The sequence below is a fragment of the Penicillium angulare genome (genome assembly GCF_028827245.1).
Source record: "Penicillium angulare strain IBT 27051 chromosome Unknown utg000001l_segment0_segment0, whole genome shotgun sequence".
Lineage (NCBI taxonomy): Eukaryota > Fungi > Ascomycota > Eurotiomycetes > Eurotiales > Aspergillaceae > Penicillium > Penicillium angulare.
In genome coordinates, this window is record NW_026623160.1 from 1,837,674 (window position 1) to 1,857,306 (window position 19,633).

Below are 19,633 nucleotides of genomic sequence, written 5' to 3' on the forward strand. Positions count from 1 at the left end.
AATGCCGGAGGATTGCTACAGACACAACACAAACCATGTTTCATATTTTGTGCAGCCACAGATTATCTCTCGCCCTTGGTATCCGTGAGCGGTTTGTTCCAGAGCCCTCTGCCGAGACATCTTCTCCAATTATCGACAGTATGGCACAAGCACAATCCGAAATAGATTGCCAGCTTAGTATCAGAGGTAAATGGATTTTATTTCGATCTAGATGTAAACGGTTTTCCAATGGCAGTAAATATTGTAAATAGAAACAAAAGTCGAGTCATCGATGCGTTGAAATGAAGGAGCGAATAAAAAAGAAAATAAGCGAAGAAAGTTCTAAGACAAGTGGAAAACTCTATGTCAGCTGAGCAGACCCGTCTCGTGGTATCTTAAACCCATTTGCCAAGTTGTTTACTTCTCGCCGCGAAGTCTCCATCAATTCTATTGAAAGTGCGATCGATAATAAATGGCGCGAAGTGAAGAGAGACGAGTTTCTAGAATTCGATCAAGCAGCTTCCAGCTCCTCCGGGACATCGACTGGTGTCGCCGTTCAGTCTGTGACCGTTGATTGCTTTGGACGGTCCCATCTGTTCATCATGATAAGCTTCTGTTTGTTCTTCATACGTATATAGCACAGCAAGTCTTACCTAGATTTAGACCCTTTTTCACGAACGAGAAATTCGATTTCAAACCTTCCAATTTTTGCTCAGCTGCAGCATCATTGTCTCTCAGTCCAAGACGCGGTGGGGAGGTGGGCATTTGTAGCGTCGATCTACGCCGTGATGATTTGCGCCGTGCTTGCTTGGGTCTCTCTCGCCGTGACGTAGTGAAATGCCGTGGAATCACACGCTGGCGTCGAATACCTTTGAGAAGTTGGTTATATTTCCCACGCAGCGATTCCGGGGTCCGTGGCATGCCAAAGTCATCCGTGTATTTCTCAGACTTTTCTTCCCATGACAAGCGCTTGTGCTGTGCCAACCAGCCGAGAAGAAGCGCTTCTTCTGACTCGGTCCATGGTATGTAGATGGCTTTGGGCATGGTGTAAAAACAGAGTGAAAGGATTTTGGTAGCAGAGAGGATGGAAGGAGAGAACAAACAGTGAACTTCAAAGTTTCCAGTTTTTAGTAGGGTTTTTGGTTAATAGCTAGGCTAAAGGGAGAGAAACACGTGTTTTATTTTCTTCTCGTCTGTTGAACATCATTTCTAGAGTATGTGAGTGTTACCGTAGTGTTCATAATGGATACGTGCAGACCATGGATGGACACAATAAACAGAATTTTAAACTGCATATTGCTCATTTACCTACAACCTTAGACGTTACAATGCTTTTCATGGGCCAGAAAGCAAGTTGAACAACCGTCCAAGACCTGAATTACTATTTTTCATCTTTTTCCACGCTTTCTCCTGAGTTCAGTTTTCATCATGCGATATATTGAAGAAGCAACCAGCAAGAGAATTACACGAAAGGTGCTCTGGTCATTCCGCACCAGGCCGCTCTCGTCGTTAGACTGCACCAAGCCAAGGAGCTAGAACGAAAATGCCTATAAACTCGAAAGAGCGAATATCCTTACTACAATACATACTGAAAATTCTAGATAAGTACTCATGTCACGTAACTTGATGTGTCATAAGCGGTTGTCGATTTTCCACTGCCCTGTAGCATGTAGATACAAAATCTATCCTTCAATTTTCTTACCTTTTTCCTTTTTATTTTCTCTTTTTTTTGGTTTTGTTCTGGGCTGGGGGGCGACGCTAAAAGTTTAAGGGTGGAACAGGTACTGTTCTCAAACTCAAACAAAATTTGCCTCAGCCATATCCATGTTCACAGTAGCATATATGTTTCTCCTCCCCTCCAGCCACTTCCTTTATAGCTTTCGAGTTTTTTTTTTCTCTCTTATCATCATAGCCAGCTATGAACTATATGCTAGAGGATGAGCCTTCCACAAGACCAGCCAACTTCTTAGCAGACTGGCGTCAAATGTTCAAAGGAAGCACACAACAGCCGGCTTCAATCTACAGTGTTCCTCTATCTGGAGTTGTTTCGGGGGAGAACAACTACCGCAATGAATATGAAGGACCCGTTTACGAGGACTTTTTAAAGGACACAATGGTTAAACAAAATCATACTTCCATGGATGACGCCCCTCTGGGTACGCATGGCCCACCCGAATCTTCCCTGGGTATGACGGCCAAACAAAATGAAGCACCCAAAGTTCCCATAGATCTGGTTGATACCCTCTCAAGGGAGTAAGTCTTTGTCATCCCCTCAGATATTTGCGTCCACGATTGACACATTTCTCTATAGCTTAAATGAAAGAGCGCAGTAGGTACCGTTTTTATTGAAACCTAAAGAAAGCTCCTTTATAATCGCCAATTGTCTAATATGTTGCCTATAGGAGAATCAGAGATCACTTTTGGAAGCAGAACATGCGGAATGTTGATATGCAAAAAAGTCTAGAAGCCATGGCAAAAGACTGTAACAGAATTCAAGAGCTGGAACAAGAGCTTGCAACCCTTCAGCAAAAGCTAAACATACTCAGTGAGGAAACAGAAGGGAATCCCATGGAACAGAAATCAAAACGAGCTAGGCGATCTGCACAGTCAATGGGAATGAACTAGCCTCCGGCTTTGTATATTGAAATTAGTGGTTGGAATACAATCGACTTAGAGGTAGCGTCAAGGCATACTGCGGGGCCTATACCACATTTTATACAGCGCGCACTTTATGTTGTCTGTTCATTCAATTCATTCCATATAATTGGCTTGGGAGCATGAGTGGACAGGTTGCCCGGGGCAAACAAAAGAAGCCTGGAGAAGCTGACCTCTTGCAAGCATGCCAGCACATATGGTGGAATCACTGAGGCGGGAGTTAGATCTTCTATCCAAGCTATGCCGTTGGCAGGGAAGTCAGTAGGCCCTAGAATCTTCACAACAAAGCTTCGCAGTGGCAAATCTCGATGAGAACTTTCAGAAGTAAACTCTCCACGCCACATGGGCGAGCTCCTAAAATTCTCACCGGTGTCCCGGTGGTCGACGGGCCGTGGATTCATCCATGTGGCCCCTTAAGCAGCGATCGATTAGATTTGGCCGAACCACTTTTATGTGTGTCAAACATTTGAAGCAAAATGTAAATCACTCCGAGCGATGTGAGAAATGCTGTTGCATCGTGGAGTACAGATACGAAAAATGGCGCCACCAGAGCATCATGGCCGAAGTGTTCGGTTGGCCCACCCCAACGTCCCGGAGTGGGTCCGCCCGAGCCGTGACGGTCAGAAATTCCAAATCTCTCTGTCGATCCCAGTCTTGGCAAGAGCTCACGTGTTTCGAAGTTTTGGTGCTCAGCGAGCCGAAAAATAAAATAACTAGAATAGAATACAGTACTTGGTTTAGGTGTCGGAAAAATACCGCATTAGGCATATTGACAATCTTGATTGGCGGGTACGAAGGGGTGATTCCGGTTCAGCCAGGATCCCAACCATCAGGCTCGTGATTCCTTTGTGAGACCCAACTGTAATGCCTAGATCTTTAGCTTCACGAAGGTTCTCTTGTAGCTCCCAAATATTCACTATCATAAATACGGTCTTACAAAATGCACCTTGCCTCTCTTCTGACACATACCCAACGGAGCTGGGCCAGGGTTTTGAGATGGGTTCCCGACAAATTCATTGCATGCGCGATCTGGAACCATTGTCAATTGATAGTCAGTCACCCGTCATCTGTACCGTCCAATACCACTCCTAGCAACTAGCACACTACGAACAGCCACAAAGTCATCAAGAAACTTCTGGGACTCTATAGACAGCATGCCTGGGTCTATCATGAAGCGTTTCTGTACATGCTATACGGAAAACCTCGAAATCCGGATCGCCAGTTCTCTCAGCTAACTCTCACGATCGATCAACCGATTCCATGCGACAATTAGGATAGATTGGCCGCTGTTGTCTGGATGAATTTAGTATGGCGTATTTTCTTGTAAATATCAATCAAATGCATATAGCAATAAACATCGCAAGACTGCCTCTAAGACATCTTTTCGTTTGTATCAATTTTCCGACTGAAAGGTCCAATCTACTGTAGGCCCGTCTTTGGAGTCTGCCCGTTTCTTATGCTTGAACGGTGACAATGGCACACGCTTGCAAGAAGACAACGGTATAATGGAAGTTCCGACAGAGCGACTCGCGCTTGTTGGTGTCATGATTTGCTCCGGGTGAAATTCTGTATACTGCGCTTTATGTACGAGATGAACGTCCATCGCTCATTCTCCTCCACGTGCCATTCGTCATCCAACCGAGCAGAGTGAATCCAGCTTAAGCAGATCTTCCACAGGTTCAAGTGCACCTTGCCATATATCTTCTCTTGAAATTTAATTATGCATACCATCGCGGAGAGTAAAAATTGATTTCTCAATTAAGGCTCAATTGCACAAAATCTCCGTATTGGAACTCATCTGTTGAATTCGACGATACTTTTCATGATTAACCACGTACACTATGTCAAATAAGATGTTATCCGTCCCCTTTTCAATTGAACGCTGAAAAGAAAGCTAGGAGAAAATTTTCAACGTTCAAGTCACGAGCTTTCAAAACTCAACTACAATTTTGGCAAAGCTAACACAAATAGACACCATTTGGCCTGTAGTGAATTATACGTTCAGATGAGTCTCCTGGGATCTTTCTCACTTTTCATTGCCAAAGGAAAGAAAATTTCAAAGAACTTTCTATCATGAACGCCCAAAGAGTAAAAAATGTCTTCGGCGCCATGATGCCCTTAACTATCGTGAGTAATAGCTCCTGTAAAATGAAAATCCTTTCACGGCATGTTTAAGTATTGATTCTGACTTAGTATGTAATATGGTAATCTTGGTTGGTCAATGTTCACCCGTTCAGAAACTCATGCTATCTCGCGGGATATTAAGTTTACTATTGGGCCCGTCACCTTGGGACGCAAACTCGTTGTACAACCTAGTCGGATAACCAGCATCTTGAGTTTCATGTTCATTGGTCCTTTTTATCATCCACTGCGTTCTGTCCTTTATGATAGTAGGTAAGTTCCTACTTTCTAGATTGATATCCACCTGTCTTCTCGGTATCCCACGTCTGGTTAACTCCACCACTCCGAATGTATCAATCTGTGATACCAGTGTCTTATTTTATAGGTGTCTAAAATGGTACAGTGATGTGCCATTGCTCAAAAAAGCCTTGGTTTGAATAATATAGTTTGCAATCCAACAGGCGATATCGGTATGGGATATTCACTAGGAGATGAGGATTTTGGTGCAGCTTAAGCCCTGCTGTGGTTTCAAGGAGCCACCATAATGTTCGGGTGTATGTTGTGATATTTGTACCATTGATACTACTTGTCTCAAGGCCCTGATAGAGCTTGTAATAGTAGCAAGGCTAGAAGCATCAGTGAGTCGCAAATAGTCGTCTCTTGGGACTTCCGTTGGGCAACTTTGCTTCGTAAATCCATATATCTCTATGTACTTCTCCTCCACGGTTCGGTCGCCGTTGGATAAAGTCTGCCAGGGCGAGTGTGTAAATAAGTACGAGGAGGTCAAACGAACTCTCGCCAGCCAGAAATTCATAAACACCCACGCTCGCCTGATATTCGACCAGCCATTAAATTAGGGGCTGTCAGATCTCAATTCATTTCTTGGTGGGCCTTCAAATCTTGTCTTCTGTGGTCTCTGTATATCGGTTCAATTAGTCTTAAGTAGTTCGTCATCGCTGGGGACGTATATAAATAGACCTGGTAATCCCTGGACACAATTTGCTGTATGCGAACTCGTTCGTCGTGAGAGATTTCCTACATCGTGGCAATCAAAGCGTTTTTGAAGTCTTAATATCTAGCCATCAAGGTTTTATGATGGATTCAATTGTGAGTTATCATCAGTAGTTGAGACTTTTGCAGCGAGATTTTCGCTCATCAATCATGAGAATTTTCATCAGGATACCCTTCGAACTTTAACGTCCTTGAACACGAGAGCCATCCGAGCCGAACGTATTGTATCGAAATATGAAGGAGAGTTTGCTACGTTGCAAGCCTCATTCAACCAATCCAAGGATGACATACACGAGATGGCTAAAGTGGTCGAGCTTCTTTATGAAACCAACCGCGTACTCAGGGATGTAGTGGACTTCTTGGTCAAACAAAAAGATATCACTCCGGGCGACGAGGTTTTGCAAATTTCCGACAGGCTGTGCAGTATTCTGGCTCAGCAAGTCCGAAAATATGAGCCATACACTTCTTCTGGAGCAGGCGAACAAAGTGAAATCAATGGCAAATGTGAACAGGATCAACAAAATCGTCATATCTCGCCACTGTCGGACAAACTCTCGTGAGACTGGTGCGACAGCTGTCAAAGGCCAAGCAAGTGGAGACATGGAGACAGCCAATCTGGTCGTTCAGATTCTAGACTTCAATTCATGGTTATAAGCGTCCATCGGTTCAGAGATACTATTTGATTTGGAATATGTTTCCCATTTGAGGTCCAGCATCTTTTTACACTTCTGCAAGTCCCTCATTCATCCAACTTTCCACCCAATGAGCTATGTAGGCTGCAATATCACCTGTAACAGTCGGCTTGACCCGTAGAGCATATCTGCCAAGCGAGGCGCCCTTCGACGAAGCTGTTGCGCAGCAAGCTTTGCCAGTCGCGAGCGATGGTTGACAAAGGGCAGTACTGTCGGGTTGCTCGGGTCTAGGGCGGGGAGCTTAAGTCATTGAAGTACATATGATCATTAAATTGGCCTCATCAAAAGATACGCTGTCCACACATGTATATGTACACTAGCCGTGAAGCCGAAGCTAGAAGCTCAAAGCTCTTGGTACGAGTAGCCATATTGTGCGACATTGACAGATCCCAACCCATTTGGTTTGTTCTCCGCACAGGTTATTGGGAATAATCTGGTTCAGGGTGTGTGGATGTGAAGTAAATGTGTCTTGTCTTTAGGAATAAAATGTATGGCACCACATAAGCATGGCAGGCACTGCTCCATTTTCGATCTACGTGCCAGCATATTTGGCTGCAATCGCTGTAGACCCGTACCCTACTACTGAGCTCTCAAGGTTTGCAGGCTTTTGCTAACGCTCATCGGCTCGGTGTTTGGACAACGCTGAAGACACCTGATTGCCTCTTGCACGCTGGTCTTTGTCCACTTCAGCTCTTCCTGCAGCTCCATCATCACGCCGTGACCATTTCTTAGCTCCTGCTCCAATGTAACTGTCCTTGCCACCCATTTCTGCTCGCTGCTAAGGAGTTCTTCGCCGCGGGTTCGCGCCCGAGTAAGCTCCCCTTTCAACTGATCATTCTCTCGCTCGAGTTTTTGTATAATTGCTGTAAAGGAATCGGCGCGGGTCTGGCTCGTCAATCAGCTACTTTTTGGCTATAATGAACGGACCCAGAAGGTCTGAGAAGGGAGAACATACCGATTCGCCCGCGTCCAACTGTGTAACTGGCTCAACCGAGGCCAGGATCTTTGGATCCACCGCCTCTATCGTACGGCCAAGTTCCTCCAGGATATTATTGTAAAGGCCAACGGTGCCATTGCTGAGGCTTGTCTCCAGAAGATGAGCGCTAGTCTTCGCTACAGACCAGGCATAGCCATCCTCAGCGGACGGCTGCAACCGCACCCGACTGGGAGCAACCGAAAGCTTCAATCGGACATCTGCAAATTGCCATTAGCGGCAGTCTCCGCGAAATATCAACTCTTCTTTTCCTACTTATGTGCGCTGCAAGGGCTTCGCGACACTGCTGCCTTCGCTGGGCGCGTTTTTCGTTGCTGGTCAAAGCCATTTGAGATCGCTGAGCTTTTGACGGGTTTGACCGACTGTTCGAGATGCTCACTGCGCGCTTTAACAATCTCTCATGGCATTCCTCATTCGCCGTGGACGAGTACAAGCAAATATCATCTGTTCAACTTGGCAAATCAGGCTCGGTCGGGGCCCAGCATTACTAGGCAGTGGAAACACCGTTCAAAAGACTGACAGTTCGATATCGCCACTCGCGGTGTTGAAATCACGCGTTCAATACGTTTCGATCGATCTGCACACAGATATTTTGTTCGGGCGCAAAGTAAATCTGCGCAAAGGACTAGACCACGGCTGGCAGCTGCAGATCGCGGACTGTCGGGGTGGATGCGAACTTGCTTAGTTACACTATGAATCGCCCCTTTTCTTGCGTCGTCGTCGATTTGAGCTACGTCGCTTCCTGTCGCCGAGGAGTAGCCGAATTGTGATGTTTCCAAATTCCCCATCCATTACATCCTGTAAATACTGGGGGGCTGCCCCTGTGGTCAGAATGGTTAAGCCTGCACATCCACTGGGATTTTGGGGTCGCGACAACCCACGGTGATCAAGATAAGAGCGCTCGAAGTGAAAGGGCCTTCATTTCACATCCTTGTGGCTTGTAAAGGCGTCAACAAACAAGTGGGTATACAAGGACATTTCAAAGAAATGCTGGCTCAACGAACATCCCTCAATAGAACGTTGCGGGTTGCGATGCGTGTGACGCAATGAGAATTGATATAGCAAGACGAGAAGATAAATAGCCTCAAGCGGACGCAATTCTTGTGGCTATCAAAGATTCGGGATTTCCTTTCACCCGTCATGACAAGAATCCCTCACGGACGGCGGCGGCGGGAGGAAGATGATCCCGAGACAATGAGTCTCCTGGGCCCTTCATCTGCCCCACGAGCAAAGCCGAAGAAAAGAAACACTTGCCCTGCTGCGCGCGTTCTCGAAAGGACCAGCGGGGAGAACATCCATGTCAATCCCTCAGAACGACTGACTCGTCTCACTCTACGCCTCCGATGCGGCAAACGCAAGAAGCCAGAATATATGCAAAATAGCCCGTGGACCGCTTCGGGTCTATACAAAGAGCATCAAGAGGCGCACGGGGAGGAGTCTGCTGTCAAAGAGCGGATCCGCCAGGAATGGCTCAAGCGGTTGCGTCCCAGACCCAATCGCCTGGACTAATGCGCTATTCGTTAGGCCACACTTGGGGTCTTGTATACACTGCTATTTTATCGAGCCATCCGATGACAGATCTGAAACCAAATCGCCGTACGAAATGGGTGCAATTTTGACAGGGATGTCCGACGAAAGAGTCCGTTGTTGTACCAACGTCGGTCGGTTCGCGCCAGCGCTCACGTTTAGAGATTGCTCTTCAAGGTGTCTCCCGTGCGGAGCTCTCGTTTCGTAGCTAGATGGAGTGGGGTGACTAGAAGCCTAAGGTGGGAGAGAAGGTGGGTGGGAGAGGAACGTTGAAAGGCTGGTTGCTCTGCAAATTCTAGTCAGAGGATAGCTGAACCCATGTCAAGAGTGTACCGACCGATTATGATAATGAATGAATTGTTGAATACATCCAAAGGCCTGTTCCTAAGATTCTTGATGCATTGCCCGATCGAAGTTCGAATCTGCATACATAAAGCGACATGATACATGAAGGGATCGCGATCATCGCGCACGCGACCGAGGTCGCAAAAATCAGCCAGTGATTACTTCAAGTTGAGTTCCCCATATCACTCATATCATACACGGGGCATTTGTTCCAATGCATCCAATCGGGAACATCTCGACTGGAGAGCGCTCTTAAAGCTTTCTTGACGCCTTGACGCCTTGCCTACGTATCACGCTGTGCTTGTTGTAGTTAACACGCGACTTAAATGTGATTAGTCATCTGTTGACGGTCCCACATCTATCTTTGGTTGAAGCGGGCATACAGTTGTGCGTAGGCACGATTTTAGTGTCCGTAGGCACGGAATCGGCAAAACCACCCCTCCGAATTCCTACCTACGCACAACATCCATTCTTTCCCGTAGGCAGATTCTTCAAGCTTATATAAGCTAAATAATGCATGTAAAATCTTTTTCTTTTTCATTTACACTATGTTACACTATTTTACACCAAACATTATGGCAAATAATCATTTAGAACATAATATCAACACCCTTCTCTATAATATTTCTACAGAAATCACACCAGACTCTCCTTTATCAGTTTATGAGGACTGTATTGATGGAAGAGTCTGGGATAGTGATCATAAGGATTATATACAGAGTATAGAGAGTCCATACGAAGCTACATTTACACAAGATGATCTTCCATTGGGGGTTCAAAGGGGGTTCAGCTCGGAAAATAAACCCCTATTTCAGGTATAGTGGCTTGGCAGAATAGTGAAAAGATGCATGAAATTAGTAAGATATATAGCACAAATCGTGTCTACGGGAAAGAATGGATGTTGTGCGTAGGCAGGAATCCGGAAGAAAGGTTTTGCCGATTCCGTGCCTACGAACAACTGTAACCCGGGTTGAAGCACGGAGTTACAATTTGATCAACTTACCTTCATATATGGATGATCAGACATTCGGACTCTGGTCCTAAGGATGCTTTAGCCTTGGGTTGACCTAGTTATACAATTGCTCTAGGCTCTTCTAAAAGTGGACACGTGTCATCTAATTGTAAATGTTTATATAGTATCTGTCAGTGGCCCATGGTAAATGTAGTAAATATATATATATGCGTAGACAATCCTACGGAAACCTCCAACAGGGTGAAATTCGTCTACTCACCAAGAAAACAGGTCACGACTACAGTCAAGCACCGAGGACAGATATGAACATGAGATCCGCGCCAATTCTTTAGTCCTCTATGAAGATACCTAAATCTATTCTATGAACGTGATCTACGAACGGCGCAGGTTACGGGTACCCACCGGACCCGCCAAGAGCCCATGGATCGGTATGTTATAGGATTACAATGGTCTTACTTGGAATCTCCCCGTTCACCCCTTGCGAACGGTATATATTACAGTTGCTCAAAACGCGTGGCGGATACGCGTTGGTCACCCACTGCACGATCTCCCTCTCACAACCACAAAGTTCCCGAGACCTACGCATAAGAAAATCCAAGCATCGATGCAGGTCTTCTGTGACGGATCAATAACATCGCTGTAGCTCGCATGTGAAGAGCCAGCACCCTGGAACCTCGACCGACGATTGCGAGATGCGTCACGCATTTGCTAACAAACATTCACGATAGATGTACGGAATTACCGCGGCGAAGGAGCCCTTGAAGGACATCCTCCACCCGATCGGTGATGATTGCTAGCCCTTCGGCAACTCGCCACATCCCGCATTCGCGCGAGCGCAAAACCATTAATCACAAAGGTCGATGTCAATACCACTTCTCTTGATAATATTCAGCCCATACCCAGGCTAGACTACAGATATGCGTGGAGTCTGCAAGTGGTCTGCATAGGACTGGATCTAGGACATCCAAAGAACGAAATTACCATCCTGTGGGAGAGGTCTTCATGAAGACAGACACAATCCGATCGGCTTACCTACCAACACCTTCCTTGGCCACCTTGGGCAAATACGCTCAAGCTAAAGCCCCCCGTGACGCAAAAACTGTTTTCCCGGACTTCGCCAATTGTCCGCACCCTTTCATGATTTCAATGAGACTACCCTTTTTGGTCCGCTGTGTCGTCCCTTCTTGCTTCTCCGTGCGCTAGGTCATTCCACGCTCCAAAACTAATTGAGAGACCAAGACCTCAATCACATCCGTCCTTGGGCTATCCTCTGCCTAATGAAAATTTCATGGTTTTGATTCTTGTTTCCCAACACACGATTCTGGGACCTGTCCATTTGCGATACTCCAGTCGAATCGTTCGCATGCATGGGTGTTGGCCTTAGAGGGGTTGCCATTCGAACAGGTGGCACACTACCACGCGGAGAATCCGTAGACGGCAAGTCTTTCACATGCATAGGGCTTTGCGGTGGATCGTTCTTCGTGCCTGTATCACTTACCCATCTGGCTACTGGCTCCAAGTCAAGATCGACTAGTTTTAGGTCGTCGTTGATCTTTGGCGCAGCGGCTTCCTTTACGCCTTCGCGAATGGAGGAGTTCGAACATACTGGAAGGAGTTAGCAAAAAAATATTCCAGAAGACTCGACAAGGGTCACAGAATTCGCCGGCCCGTGTACATGTATTGGTATGTCAGATGGTGTTGTTCTGCGCCCTACAACTTACCTCCAATAATCATTCTCCCGCATTGACTATCGATGAATCTCTCGACTTGTTCCTTTGGATCAAATTCTCCAAAGCAGGATTGGATGCGTCTGGAATCCGGAAATTGGTTGTGCGCTTCTGGAGGGGCGTCTGGGCAACATATTCTCAGTTGCAATATCTGCCCTGGTCAGTACGGCGGAATGGTAGAGAGAGACAAGAGGGAGTAAAAGCTTACTTCGAAGCCCCCGAGATCACCCAATTGGTGGTGCAAGTGTGTCTTTGGGCCATCTGTGCCTACCGGGGCTTGGACGCCCAAGCCATCGCCGCGTCGTCGATCTAGTACGAACAGCTGCTGGACGCCATGCCACACCCATATTTTATAGTCAGATCGCTTACAATATTCGATTTCGTGCCTTTGGGCTTTCATGTCAGGCCTATCGCTCTCTGCCATGTCGGACTTGTGCAGAAGCTCGAGCTCGACGATGCTATCCCACTCGACATTCCACAACACCTCTAATTTTCGCACTATGTTCCTCCTTCGACGACTGCCGTGTACTAGGTGTTGAAGGAGTGGCAAAATGCGCATGAGCCCGATATCCTCGACTACGAACAACACCGTTCCGTATTGTCCGAAATCTAGCGGATGTCCAAAAGGACCGAACACGTGAATAGGGAAGTCAGTCCTGGACCTCGAGGAGTCGCGGACAAGCCTCTCGGTGAGGCCCGATCGATGTCGGACAAGAATATGCAATCTGCGGACCTCGGAGGGCTCATCACGCCTTTGGCCTCGACAGTCCTCCCAATGCGCTACGTAGAAGAGCGGCAGGTGGAGGATAGAACGGTACCCCGAACGCGGCATCCACAATTGTACATGTTGGCCTGCTTGAATTTGCCAGCTGCTGGGTACCGCAATTTGGAGCCAAAGAAGTCGATTCGAAGCTATGATTTGGGCCGAAACTGCCGTCCTTCGCCATTTGCGATGGTTGATCATCTGCAGGGTCCACATAGCTAAACATAACGTTACCCACATGGCAAGACCACCACTCAGAACCCAGAAGTACATGGTCTGGCTGTGACGTAAATGGATCATCAGAACAGTGATCCCGGCGATGACTAGAACATAATGGATCTTGAGCATAAGCTGGGGGTGGTGTCGACGGATTGTGGTGAGTGTTGTCGGGAACACTGCGACGAAGCCGATCGCAGCCTGGGTAACATCAGTATGGATTTCATTGTCAAAGGAAGCCGAGTCATTACCATAAGTGCCATCAACGTTGGGCCAGCGATTGGTCTCGGGACTGGGGTGGATGAGCCATGGAACTTGATTATCATTGTGCCATGAAGCAAGCAATGAATTATGCATAGTCTGCCTGACCATCGGTGTAGCCATGCCACTACCTCTCGGTCGACGTGAAGTAAATGAGAGACAGCACTAAACGTTGGGCCAGCGCAAAGAGGCAAGAGGTGAATGACGGCCAGAGACCCGGCTCTTCGTTGTGTATCGGCGAAGGATGGAGTTGCGAGACAAAGAGAGACAGCGTTAGCTGCTAGACAGATTGCTAAAACAAGCAGTTGCCCGTAGGAGCCTAGATCAAGTGATTGCATCGAGGTCGGGACCGGAGAATGCCACACCCGCCTCCAAGGAACCGTTCGTCGTAATTTGAAAAACCAAATCCCACCAATACAACAGCAACGGTAGAACAAGGATGCCACAAGCAGAGACGCCATGCAGAGACCGTATTTGCTGGGGAGAGAGGCATCCCACCATAGTTCATTGAATTGGAATGCCATGAGGGCTGCTCCGTCTACCCTACATCACGGGTGCTGAGAGGATATCCCGGGCACGCTGGGGCTTATATTGACACCAAAATGTAGCTCATAAACCATCAAAACGGTCGATTGCTATACAGTCAAATTTGTGCTGGGGATGTGTTGATCATCGAGTAGGACAAAGGTATAGCGAATCCGGTGTTGGGTGTCAAATCAATCCACTTCAACATCTGTTCAAATGCTGCATCACGATGATTCGCTGTTCAGGGAAAGCAACGAAGGCCCCACTTGATTTGAAACCGAAGTTCCGGAAAATGGGCAAAATGAGAGGGCAAGATCAAAGAGGGAAATGGACAGACTGTGGATGAGAAATTGCTTTACTTGCTTCCCGGCGCAATTCTTGCCAGATAGGAAGCCGAAAAAGTGCTGTACGCTCAGTCATTGGGATGATAACACACAAATAGACACAAATACTCATAAAAGGGGCGAGATATGTAATTAACCCCACTGTTATCATCACTGCGGTGGAACCCTGTTCATAATGTGCGTAAACGGCATCTGTGCCGCTTGAAGTATGATTGGTACCGTAACCCCTACACTTGGGTTTTACGGAGCTGCGCATTTATGAATGAGCATGTGAAGGCTATTTGATTGCATCATCTTCCTGAAAATCCTTCCCCAATCCCACCATGTCATCCGGAATAACACATCAGACTGCGGCAAATGACTGTACTTCTAGTGTGTACAGCCGGTCGCTTGGATCTCTTAGACCATCAATGAATGAGGAGACACAAGTCGCTCTTGTACAAGAAGGCCCGGAGATCAACCCGCTGGACCACCAGATTGCAATGTCACGAGGGTCAACCATAGCTCTGGAGACCTTGCCGTCGCGGTTGCAGCGATCAAAACGGGAACACGAGCTGTCACCCAGCCAGCTACGAAACGACAAGCTTCGTCAGTGGGAGCAGCAGCAACACGAAAATGAATTCTACGCACTTTGTCGCAGCAATTTCCTCGAGATCTCGCAGGCGGTGGTGGGGCTGTCCCAGGAGATCACTTTACAATATCACTTTGAGCCGGAGATGGATCCGGTTGGAGATATAAGACTCCTACGTGCGATCGAATCTCTTCGCGCCGCTCTAGAGAACTCACGAAATAAGGAAGCCCAAGCGGAACACGCTTGGAGGCGTTACTGGAATCTTTCACGCGTCTGGAGCTCTTCGGGTCCTTGGATTTAATGTTGTCACTGCTTTTTAACAGTGTCAAAGCGACTCTAGCTTGAGCCAGGGCTATACTTGACACTTCTTGCGAAGCTGCGAATACTAGATAGTCACATGTATCATTTTACAGATCTCCCCATCTCAGATTTATTGGTTCCTTCCGATCATGCTACAGCACTGGGCGTCGGAGATGCCGCCGGGCACAGATTTAGCTTCACCTCGTTCTATTCAACGGTACTATAGTATCAACCATAGCTAAGAGAGGGGAAAATCGCTCACCGCCATAAATCAACCACACAAATCTACTAGGTGCTTGTAATTCACTTTACAGTAATGATTCTCTTTCTCAAAGCCGTCTTTTCTTGTACTCGGCGGGAGGCTCAACAATCTCGATGCGCCTTTTGGACCCTCGCGAACAGAAGCATTTTCTTTCTGGTGGCCAAGTGCCACTCAAATGATCCACACGACCAAAGTAGTTTCCCGCATGCTGCTGACGAAGAAGACGCTTTACAGAGGTGGGGAACCCCCCGATCTTCTGCTGAAATGAAGAATTGACAACTTCAAGGGTGAAGACCTCATCTAGACTTTTGACCGTGAACGAGATGACCTTGCGATAATAATTGCACATACTGCATATATGAGACTCTTCAATCGATCCTAGTGAGCACTTTCCCTGCATTCGAATTTCAGCATGGGGTACCTCTGCGCACACCCTCTCCACCGCTTTTCTGGGCTGTGGGCTTGCACAGAGAACTGATCCCCGGCAGTGAATTGACCCTTCTTCTGCTTTCGGATTCTCATCCAGCTCGAAAAAGAACAAACCAGTCACCAGGATTGCGCGAACAAGGGTATCCGGCACCTCGAACGACGATCTCCCCAGCTCGATTAATTTGCCCACGTCGTCCAGTCGTGGTAGAGGTCCGGACAGCGGAAGGTTTAGCCGATAGATGTTGGATCTCATATGATCCGGGACATAGTTGAGTGCCTCAAGATATGCCTGCTCGCCATCCATTGCTGGGGATGACATCATCGCACGGATCATACGGCTAATAGCTCCATCCTTCAAGATACCACGGATCAAGGGGTTTCCGTCACTGCCTTCAGGCCTAGTATATCCGGTCCCCACCGAGACTAGTAAATCATGTCGCGTCTTCGTGGGCCAAATGACGACAGCCTCTCCTAAGGCAATGGAGAGCGGATTGTTTGCCCGCACACCTCCATCTTGCAGTGGACCGAAGCCTGGAAGATTTTTGGTCTGAAAAAACCTAGCGATACAATTGTCAGCTTGTTCCTGCGACGATATGCTCTGACGCCTTACCATGGGGCAGCAACACTACACCTCGCTCTAAATATCAATCATCAGCCTCACAATGATTCCATTCAAAACGGTCGATAAGAAACGTCACTTACACTTTCCACAAAGGTGGATTCTCTTCCCAGCTTTGAGGGCTGAGAAATTCGTAGGAAGATTCGTTGCCGGGATGTCGACCAGTACCTTGGTAGTTTGCAAGAACACAAGCTTTGCCATCCGATATCCGGCTGGTGATGATTGCCACCCGACTTCCACCACCATGGGTTGTGCTGCCGTCAAAAATGCGGCGATCAGACCCGATAGCATCTTTAAGCGTGTGCTCCAAAACTTCCTCATCATACCTACCGTCCAAAATAAGGTCTTTCAATATCGAAACCCACGCCAGACATTTCATAGTCCGGAACGGGCTTGAAGGGAGATTGAAGACTTTTTGCGCGAGACTTGGAAACCGCTCAAAGGTTTTTGTGGCCGAGTATTTGTTGAGAATCAGATCAATGGTGTTGAGCGCACCTGAAAATTATTAGTACGGAAGACTATCGAGTTGTATAGAATCTCCTTTGATAAACTCCACCCACCCACGCTCGTGCCTGTACACAAGTCGAATATGGACCAAATGGGAATGCTCCCGCCGAGTCGCTTTTCCAGGACCCGAAGTAGGCCGAGTTGCAGAATACCACGAATTCCACCTCCATCGAGACTAAGCAGATTTGGGCCTTTGGTTGGTGGTAATAGGCGCACGGAGAATTGGAACCTCGTGATACACATCGGACACTGCGTGATGTTATGGTGGTACTCAGCGGCTGCGCTCTTTGAGCCAAATATCACAATGCAATCATCGCAAATGGCGTGGCGGCAGGGTAGCACGTGCTCTGGAACTTTGCTCATACAAAACAAGCATGCTGTGAGTGAATAAAGACCTTCTCGTTCGTTGAAGAACCTATTTAAGACCTCCCGTCGAATCCCCGCTGATGACCGTGCCGGGTTCATCATGGTGAACAGTCTGGTGAATTCAGCCTTGACTGCATCGCAACAGCTGTCTGTTTCAAGGTCTGCTCGCTTCTCCAGGGCAGCTGTGAAATCGTCTTTGTATAATTCTTCGAAAACATAAAGCGGATCAAAACCTGAACCCGTCAGTTCATCCTGCACGAGGTCGTCAAAAAGCTCCGCTCGTGCGCTTCCAGGCCCCGCCTCACATGTTCAGGGGGGTCACTTACGATGCATGTCAGGTGGATATGCATTCATCAAAAAAGCCGAAGCAATGAACTCGTAGATCTTCCTTACATCATGCTGGCCCGCAAGAGCTACTTTCAGAAATTCAGCCAGATAGGGGGCTTTGCTCGACTCTTTTGGGAACCCTTCCCGTGCAATATGGAGGCAGTTCAACGGGCCTATTTCGAGCTTTTCAAGTTTCGACTGAAGGCTTTTTTTCCACAAAAAGCACATATGCGTAGCTGACAATGACAAACCATGCTCACTTTGCTCTGCCCGAATCGTTTGGAGCTTGTCGAGCAGTAGATTTCTTAGTGGTTCGTATCTTGCTTCTGGCGACAGTTCACTTCGATCTTGTAGGTTGAGATAGGTATAAGCTGGATCTTGGTGGCTCGACATGACATCACCCAAGAAGTCATAATTTCGAGGAGAGGTGAAGATGAATATGACTCGCATGAACTGGGAAATAGAGTGAGAGCCCACTTGTATTCTGCGAAAAGGCTGACTAAGAAGCTTGAAGCACTCTTGCATTTCTGTATGGCTATCTATGAACAGACAAAGAATATGGGCCCATGGCAAGATGATCTGGGACATCACATCGCGGTACACATTTAATTTCGAGCAGTCCGCTGGAAGTGGGTATCGCTCAACATTGGGATTTGAGTGCCAATACGATGTTGTGCCAGAAGGGTCCGTGCTACCACCCATGCGGCTCTCTGCGAACAAGACCGGATACTGTGTACTGGCAGTCTCGGTGCTGACGTGCAGCCGCGCAAAGGATGCCGGACCTTTGCGCGTCACATTGTTGCGAGGGAATAAGGCTCGAAGCGCTTTGACTCGATTGTTGTTTCCAGCAAAATGAATCAGGACTGGGAATTGAGTCTTGGGATGGCTCATCGACTGTAGCAACGTCTCTAGCCTGCCCGTGTCCACCAAGGTCCAGCCTGATGGGCCGTCAACGATATCAAGCCAAGAAGCCATCCGGAGGGTGAAGAGTATTGATCACTTGAGATGGTACTTGGGACGAAGCTTTATATTGGAGGTGTATCGTATTTAGGAGCTTTCATATGTCTATCTTAAGCATCCATCATAAAAATTGCCGTCAAGATGACGACTATAGAGTATTTCTTGACCCGCACTTCCTGTCACTGGGGCTACTCAGCTTTGAGAACTCTGGTAGGCATCATTTACTACAATCCAAACGAATATAGCTTGAAAGAGCTTCGTAACTCACCTTCCTTTCATTTCACTAGTCTAAAGACTGGAATAACGAATTATTTCTTCGGGAAAGGAATCCTCGAAACAAAACGACTTGGTTCTCATACACACAGGATATGCCAGTGGTGGAAAGATGATGAGTCAAGTTTGCCAGATGAGGGGGATACCTTTCTTGTTTGGTAGAAGCTAGGAGAAAAAAACATTTTAGTAGGTGTCATTAATGTACGTGACTGATGGTCAAAGTAGGGTAGGATAAATGAGGATTCAGGATGCGCTAGCATCGTTTCTAGAGGCCCCGTTTGGAACATGTCGAACAGGGTCCGCCCATTTTGATCTTACCGGTGAATGTGTGTGCACACTCATATTATTTGATTTTGATTTCTTCTGCAGCTTAACTTTTACCTTCATTTTTGGAATTGGACTCACCAAAGCTGCCATTAGATTATACCGCAGTAGCAGGGCCAAAAGGATAATTTGTACCGAGCAATGGGAGACGTGTAGCTCGGAGCGCGATGATTTTGGAGTGGAGAAAAATTGACCGGGGCTTGCAAGATACAAAATGCACTACACGCGTGGAATAATTACTATCTGGAGTATGATAGCTCGGCTAGAATATGCCGTCGCTTGGAAAAGGATAGCTTGCGGGCAACGGAAACCGCTCTGAATCAATGCTTGGAATGCAGGCCTATAACACACTATAGTAGTCTTACGAGATTGAAGATTTTGCAAAAATTAGAGCACTGGCTAAATAGGCTCCTAGAGCTAGTGATGGCTATGGGTTCCTTTTTGCGGGCTGTATAACACGATTTGTTCATTTCAATATTCAACGTCACGATAGCGCCGGAACCAACGCAACTCGATCCCCACATGGCCCTTCTACCCTTTTATGCGGTACAGTACTGATACC

General features: G+C 47.2%; 9 protein-coding genes across 9 annotated transcripts; 5 read left to right on the top strand and 4 right to left on the bottom strand.

The window, feature by feature from the left end:
* Window positions 1-479: 479 nt before the first annotated feature.
* Window positions 480-1,023, bottom strand: N7478_000649 (SANT/Myb-like DNA-binding domain-containing protein; the record flags this gene model as incomplete). The annotated part of the gene is made up of 2 exons (XM_056916864.1): window positions 480-592; window positions 633-1,023. The coding sequence occupies 2 exons, from the start codon at window positions 1,021-1,023 to the stop codon at window positions 480-482; spliced, it is 504 nt and encodes a 167-aa protein (XP_056784744.1).
* Window positions 1,024-1,897: 874 nt separating this feature from the next.
* Window positions 1,898-2,604, top strand: N7478_000650 (uncharacterized protein; the record flags this gene model as incomplete). The annotated part of the gene is made up of 3 exons (XM_056916865.1): window positions 1,898-2,232; window positions 2,291-2,308; window positions 2,382-2,604. 3 exons carry the CDS (start codon window positions 1,898-1,900, stop codon window positions 2,602-2,604), a joined length of 576 nt encoding a protein of 191 aa, XP_056784745.1.
* Window positions 2,605-6,062: 3,458 nt separating this feature from the next.
* Window positions 6,063-6,326, top strand: N7478_000651 (uncharacterized protein; the record flags this gene model as incomplete). The annotated part of the gene is made up of 1 exon (XM_056916866.1): window positions 6,063-6,326. The coding sequence occupies one exon, from the start codon at window positions 6,063-6,065 to the stop codon at window positions 6,324-6,326; it is 264 nt and encodes an 87-aa protein (XP_056784746.1).
* A 711-nt stretch (window positions 6,327-7,037) lies between these two features.
* Window positions 7,038-7,780, bottom strand: N7478_000652 (uncharacterized protein; the record flags this gene model as incomplete). Its single annotated transcript, XM_056916867.1, has 3 exons — window positions 7,038-7,343; window positions 7,414-7,652; window positions 7,708-7,780. 3 exons carry the CDS (start codon window positions 7,778-7,780, stop codon window positions 7,038-7,040), a joined length of 618 nt encoding a protein of 205 aa, XP_056784747.1.
* Window positions 7,781-8,592: 812 nt separating this feature from the next.
* N7478_000653 (uncharacterized protein) lies at window positions 8,593-8,961 on the top strand (the record flags this gene model as incomplete). Its single annotated transcript, XM_056916868.1, has 1 exon — window positions 8,593-8,961. One exon carries the CDS (start codon window positions 8,593-8,595, stop codon window positions 8,959-8,961), a length of 369 nt encoding a protein of 122 aa, XP_056784748.1.
* Window positions 8,962-11,543: 2,582 nt separating this feature from the next.
* On the bottom strand, window positions 11,544-12,031 carry N7478_000654 (uncharacterized protein; the record flags this gene model as incomplete). Its single annotated transcript, XM_056916869.1, has 2 exons — window positions 11,544-11,902; window positions 12,019-12,031. 2 exons carry the CDS (start codon window positions 12,029-12,031, stop codon window positions 11,544-11,546), a joined length of 372 nt encoding a protein of 123 aa, XP_056784749.1.
* A 1,089-nt stretch (window positions 12,032-13,120) lies between these two features.
* Window positions 13,121-13,339, top strand: N7478_000655 (uncharacterized protein; the record flags this gene model as incomplete). The annotated part of the gene is made up of 1 exon (XM_056916870.1): window positions 13,121-13,339. The coding sequence occupies one exon, from the start codon at window positions 13,121-13,123 to the stop codon at window positions 13,337-13,339; it is 219 nt and encodes a 72-aa protein (XP_056784750.1).
* A 1,117-nt stretch (window positions 13,340-14,456) lies between these two features.
* On the top strand, window positions 14,457-15,005 carry N7478_000656 (uncharacterized protein; the record flags this gene model as incomplete). The annotated part of the gene is made up of 1 exon (XM_056916871.1): window positions 14,457-15,005. One exon carries the CDS (start codon window positions 14,457-14,459, stop codon window positions 15,003-15,005), a length of 549 nt encoding a protein of 182 aa, XP_056784751.1.
* A 328-nt stretch (window positions 15,006-15,333) lies between these two features.
* N7478_000657 (patatin-like phospholipase family protein) lies at window positions 15,334-18,489 on the bottom strand (the record flags this gene model as incomplete). Its single annotated transcript, XM_056916872.1, has 5 exons — window positions 15,334-16,252; window positions 16,306-16,332; window positions 16,398-16,809; window positions 16,875-17,420; window positions 17,514-18,489. 5 exons carry the CDS (start codon window positions 18,487-18,489, stop codon window positions 15,334-15,336), a joined length of 2,880 nt encoding a protein of 959 aa, XP_056784752.1.
* Between the last annotated feature and the right edge of the window lie 1,144 nt (window positions 18,490-19,633).